At 35.9% G+C, this 5,587-nt stretch overlaps 1 protein-coding gene across 1 annotated transcript; it reads right to left on the bottom strand.

Annotated features, from left to right (window-relative positions):
• Positions 1-4,283: 4,283 nt before the first annotated feature.
• LOC132045417 (uncharacterized) lies at positions 4,284-5,216 on the bottom strand. Its single transcript, XM_059435996.1, has 2 exons — positions 4,638-5,216; positions 4,284-4,511 (listed from the first exon to the last, which is right to left on the bottom strand). Exons 1-2 carry the CDS (start codon positions 5,214-5,216, stop codon positions 4,284-4,286), a joined length of 807 nt encoding a protein of 268 aa, XP_059291979.1.
• Positions 5,217-5,587: the final 371 nt, after the last annotated feature.

The raw sequence follows: 5,587 nt of genomic DNA, 5'->3' as shown, positions 1-5,587 counted from the left end.
TTTTGCCGGGGAACCGGGTATGTCTTCACTTTTCTTTTTCGTGTCCAAATATGTTGTCGTGCTATGTCACGGAATCTAATCATGATGTATTGTATGTATTTGCAATTGATCTTTGCTTTCCTCTTTTCCTCTGGTTGCACCTGTTTGTTTTAATTGTTGTATGTTGTTCTAAACCTCAAAGCTGGGCATTGATGTTTTTCTAGATTGATTAATTTCTTTCCTTGTGTTGGAAGCTCTGAAAATGATCTAACAATTACCACTCCATTGTCTTCTAATGCCTAATTAGCTATGTAGTCTGCAATAGCATTACCTTCTCTGTATATGTGTATGAGTTTTACTTCACAATATTGCATTAGCTTCCATGTATCTTCTACTATTGTGATAATTTGCCATGGTATCTGCCATAACCTCTCCAAAATGTGCTTCATTACCAATGAGTCGGTCTCTACTATCACCCTTTCCATGCCTGTTGTGATGCAATGATAAATTGCTTCCTTTATGGCTATTGCTTCAGCTTCCATATTTGTTGTTTCATGAATTTCATAAAGCCTGCGTGATAGATCTCCTTTAATATTTAATACAAAAACCATAGGAACTTCTCCTCGGATTACCTCCACTTGCCAAATCTTTATTACATTTAAACCATCCCTCGGGAGGAGGATTCCACCGAACCTTCTTTACCTGCAACTTCGGTTTGAATCTTTCCAGAAACATGACTAGATCTGGCCATGTGGTTGTCCTGTTGTTTATCTTTTTGCATTTTATCCTTGCAAACTTGTGAATATGTGTTGTGATTTGATGCTGCATTCTTTGTAAACTCATTGTTCCTCCATGTCTTAGTTTGTTTCTTCTATCCCATATTTGCCACATGATAATTGTTGAAGTGCCCTGACAATAGGTTTCAGTATAGATTTGCAGGGGGATTTCCAACACTGGATAATAACTTGAGATAGTTGTTGTCCATCCATAGTGATACCTGTACAAGTAACAAATATTCTCCACAGCTTTGCAGCTGTAAGAGAAGTTAGAAAAATATGAGACATAGTCTTCTATTTGGGATTATGACAACACCAACACCAAGATACTGCTTGAATTCCCAGTCTACTTAGTGCATCATCAGTAGGAAGTTTGAATTTCCATGCTCTCCATAACACAAAGGAGAGGAAGATGCTTTGGCCACATGAACTTGAATATATCTTCTTTCTCCTCCCTGTGTCTAATATATTCCCATGCACTCTTTACATTGAATTTTCCATTATTCTCTAGCATCCACCAGGTTCTATCAAGGTCTGAATTCTATTTAGGAGGTGGTATAACACCAACAATGTGTTGTACTATTTCTTCTGGCAATTGTGTTCTAAGTTTCTGCACATTCCAGTCATTATTGTTAGAGAATTCCTTCACCTCCATTTCCTCTATGTCAATAGCTTCTGGTGTAATATAGTATAAAGCTCCCAATGTTGTCCAGTTATCAAATCAAAAGCTAGAGTCTCCTTGTTTAACTTGCCACCAAATTTAATGTTCCACCGATTCCCTAACTATAACTATTTTCTTCCATAAGACAAAGGCCCCTTTACAATGAGCAAGAATAGGCTGAACTTTCTTGCAATATTTATTCCATATGTAAGAACTCCAGAGTGAGGGTTTGGTTCTAAAGTTCCACCATAGTTTACATAGTAAAGCATTGGATACATCAGATATATATCTAAATCCCAAAACCACCTTCCTGTCTGGGCAAACACATGCTATCCAAATTGACCCAATGTCTTCTTTTATTATCTATGTCATTGCCCCAAAATTTTTTTGCACAAATCCTATGAATCTGTCTAATTACTCCTATAGGAGGACTCATAGCAGACAATAAATGAATAGGCATACTTTGAAGACCATGTGTAATTAGGACAGCTCTACCCCCAAAGGATAGCATTTTACCTTGCCATGATTGAACTCTTTTGGAAATCCTCTTAATCACTGCATCATAGTAAGAAATCTTGTTTCTACTATAGAAAATAGGACACCCAAGATATATGAAAGGAAAAGCCCCTTGTTTAAACTTTGTGATTCTTTCTATCCTATCAGCTATGCTTCTGGGAACTTTATGATGGATGAAAAAGGCAGATTTATCAACATTGATAAGTTGTCCAGAAGTGGTTTCATACTTCTTTAACACCACCATAATTAACTTTAGAGAGTCCTTTTCAAGTGAAGTAAATAGAATAGTGTCATCTGCATATGCCAGTTGATTAAAAATAGGACTCCATTTAGGCATACCAAATCCAATGAAGTTATTCTTCTCATGAAAAGCATTTAAGCTCCTCGTTAGGGCTTCAGCAGCTAGGATAAACAATGTAGGAGATAGAGGGTCTCCTTGTTTAACCCCCCTGGAAGACTTGAAAAAACCTTGGGCTTGGCCATTAATAAGAATTGAATACCAATTTTTAGACACCAATCTATAGACCATGTCAATCAACCCTTCAAGCGAATCCGAACTTCAGCAGTACTTTAGTTAAAAATAACCAAGACACTCTATCATAAGCCTTTGCCATGTCTAGCTTGATGACCACATTAGCAGATTTAGTCCTTAACCTAATATCTCTGATAACTTCTTGAGTTAATAGAACATTCTCAACAATGCTCCTATGTTTGATGAAACGTGCCTCGTTAACAGATATAAGATTAGGAATAATACCTGCAAGTCTGTTATGAAGTACTTTGGATATGATTTTGTTGATGAAATTGCTAAGACTGATAGGCCTTAATTCGGAGAATGTGTTCACTTGTTCTTTCTTTAGTAGCAGTACTAAATATGTATAAGTAACAAACTTTGGTAACTCCATACCAACAAAGAAACCTCTGCTCATCATAATGATATCCTCCTTAACTATCTCCCAGCGTGTTTGAAAAAATAGTCCAGTGAAACCATCAGGGCCACTTGAGCTTTCCCTATTAAGCCCAAAAACTATTTCTTTCACTTCTTCCTCTTTTGGTAGATTCATTAAATTCAAATTTTGCTCCTCACTGATTAATGATGGTATGTCTTTCAAAAGGTCAAAATCATCAGGGATTCTTTCCTCTGAAACTATCTCCTAAAGAATCTGATAGTAGTATTAGAAATATCTTCTGTGGTATGAACCCAGTCCCCATCTTCATTTTGAATTTTGGAGATCTTTAGTTTTCTCCTCCTTCCATTCACATAAGAGTGAATTGTTTTTTGTATTTTTGTCCCCATGTTGAACCCATTTCATTCTAGCTTTTTGCCTCCAATATTCCTCTTCTAAATGTATATTTGCTAAGATCTGCTTGAACTCTATGCAATCTTTCTCTGTTATCTGGAGAAGGGTCAATTTCAAATTCTGTTTCATGTACCTGAATTATTTCTTCCAAAGTTTCCACTTGTTGAAAAATATTGCCATAAGTATCCTTACTCCATTATCTCAAAACCTGTTTAATCTTCTTCGATTTATAGTGAAGTAACCAAAAAGGATTACCCAAGAATCAGCCTTCCAATTTTGTTTAACTACCTCTAAAAAAGTTTCATGTTTCACCCAAAAATTCAGGAACTTGAAAGGTTTAACCACTATTTCAATTCCCAGTGTAGTTTCCAACTGAAGAGGTGAATGGTCAGATCTTTTTTTTGATGAGATGATGAACTGTCATGTTAGGGAACTTATCTAGAAGTAATTGATTACCCAGTAGCCTATCAAGTCTTTTAAATATGCATGCATCTCCAGTTCTTCCATTCCACCAGGTGTATGTACTTCCCACATATCCTAAATCTTGTAACCCATTTTGTCCGGTGAATTGAACAAAATCTTCCACTTTTTGATATAACACTGGCAACCCTTTAAGTTTCTCTTCTTCAAAAGTTATCACATTGAAATCACCTCCAATTAACCATGGTATATTACTATTCTCCACTGTCTGTGACAGAGATTCCCAGAGTTCTTTTCTTGTTACACTGTCACATATTGCATTAATAATAGAAAGCAAACATTCCTCCCGTAGTTCATGAAACAGTATTTTCACAGTGAGATGTTGGGCATGGTCACACACCAATGTTTCTTACACCTCTTCAAATATAAAAAGCCATATTTTACCAGAACAGTTTTCCATTGCAGGATGATGACCAGGTCTTCTTCTATATGTATCCAGATCTGATGAATCTTGAAAAGGTTCCATCAGACCAATTATAGAGTAATGATTTTTCCTATTAAGATTAATCAATCTCTCAAAAGCTACTTGAGATTTGACTGATCTTATATTCCAAAATAGATCTTTATTCATCATTGCTTGGCATATTTAGAGACTGTAAGTCTCTTTGGTAAAATTCTGACAGGAACAGAAGTGTCTATCACTGGTTTACCCCTTTTTACCTTTGAATTGTTGTGTTTGAGATTGCTAATTTGTTTAGGAGACAAATCCGCTTCCTTTGCAATATGATCAATGTTAAGTTCAAGATTATTCTTTTCTTGTTCATCCACTTCTTTTCCTGTTGCAGCTCTAGGAATCACCTGTGGAGAAGTCAATTGTGATCTACTAGTTCCATGCTTTCTTGGAGAAATCTAGTTTGTCTCTTCATTCAGGTTTGTAATACTCTTATCTAATTCTTTCTCTTGATCATCCTTTGTATTATGTGCCTTTTTTGATCTAGAGTTCTCTTCGTCCTTATTATTTTCTGAATAATGTTGATCTTCTAGTTTCTCTATGCTCTCTATAAAATCATCAGATTCAGAATTATCAACATTCTCTGCATCATGATTTTTGGGTTCCTCTTCTTCTGTTCTATTATTCTCCTTGCTTGTCTCAATTGTTTGTTCTACTGTAACCTTTTCCTTAGCATTATTCTCTTCTTTATGAGCACTTTTCTGAGCATTGTCTTCACTACTTGTTAATCCTATTTGTGATGTTCCACGAATCCCATTGTCCTGTCCAATATCTAGACTCTTAGTTGCTTTATCATTATCTTTGCCCGACTCTTTGTTAGTATTAATACAACTATCTTCCTTAGGGTCTTGTTTCTCCTCTGTCTCCAAAACTGCATAGGAATTGTGAGTTTTTACTCGATGTTCTTGAGACAGGCTCCTTCCATTGTTGTTTTGATTCTTTTGTTGGTTATTACTGCTACTAGGTTGATCATTCCCCCTTTGAATGCTTAACTGGATTCCATTCCTTTTTTTCCTTTGGGTTTCCACCAGCTTTTCCTTTGTTAGGAGCATATATTTGTTGCCCTTTGTTATGATTTTTTTTTTTTTGCTGCTGCGTATTATTCTTTTCTTCTGCCTTTTTTCCTTCTTCGTTGTTATTCTGTTGTTGCCTTTTGCCTTGATCATTGTAATGTTGCATCTAGTTATTGCGTTGGTTCTTATCTTTTTTGCCTTCTTCTTTGTTTTCAGGCTCCTTTTTTGGTTTGAGTTCCGAATATAATATGAAACATTCTGATTCCTTATGAACTTGTAAACAACACTCTGTGCAATATTTTGGCATATAATCGTATTTAATGGGGATCCATACTGAGTTTACCTCTCCAGTGCTTGCCTTCCTTATTCCAATCTGTATTCTCTTTGGGAAATCACTAAGAAGATCCACT

The sequence above is a fragment of the Lycium ferocissimum genome, unplaced genomic scaffold (genome assembly GCF_029784015.1).
Source record: "Lycium ferocissimum isolate CSIRO_LF1 unplaced genomic scaffold, AGI_CSIRO_Lferr_CH_V1 ctg6606, whole genome shotgun sequence".
NCBI lineage: Eukaryota > Viridiplantae > Streptophyta > Magnoliopsida > Solanales > Solanaceae > Lycium > Lycium ferocissimum.
This window is presented reverse-complemented; position numbering and strand designations above follow the sequence as displayed.

What these genes read in the sequence shown, in the direction of transcription:
- LOC132045417 (XM_059435996.1), bottom strand. Translation starts at nt 5,216, where the DNA reads ATGCTCCTAACAAAGGAAAAGCTGGTGGAAACCCAAAGGAAAAAAAGG. An exon ending in AGAACTCTAGATCAAAAAAG is followed by an intron (nt 4,512 to 4,637) that starts GCACATAATACA and finishes ACTTCTCCACAG; the next exon opens with GTGATTCCTAGAGCTGCAAC.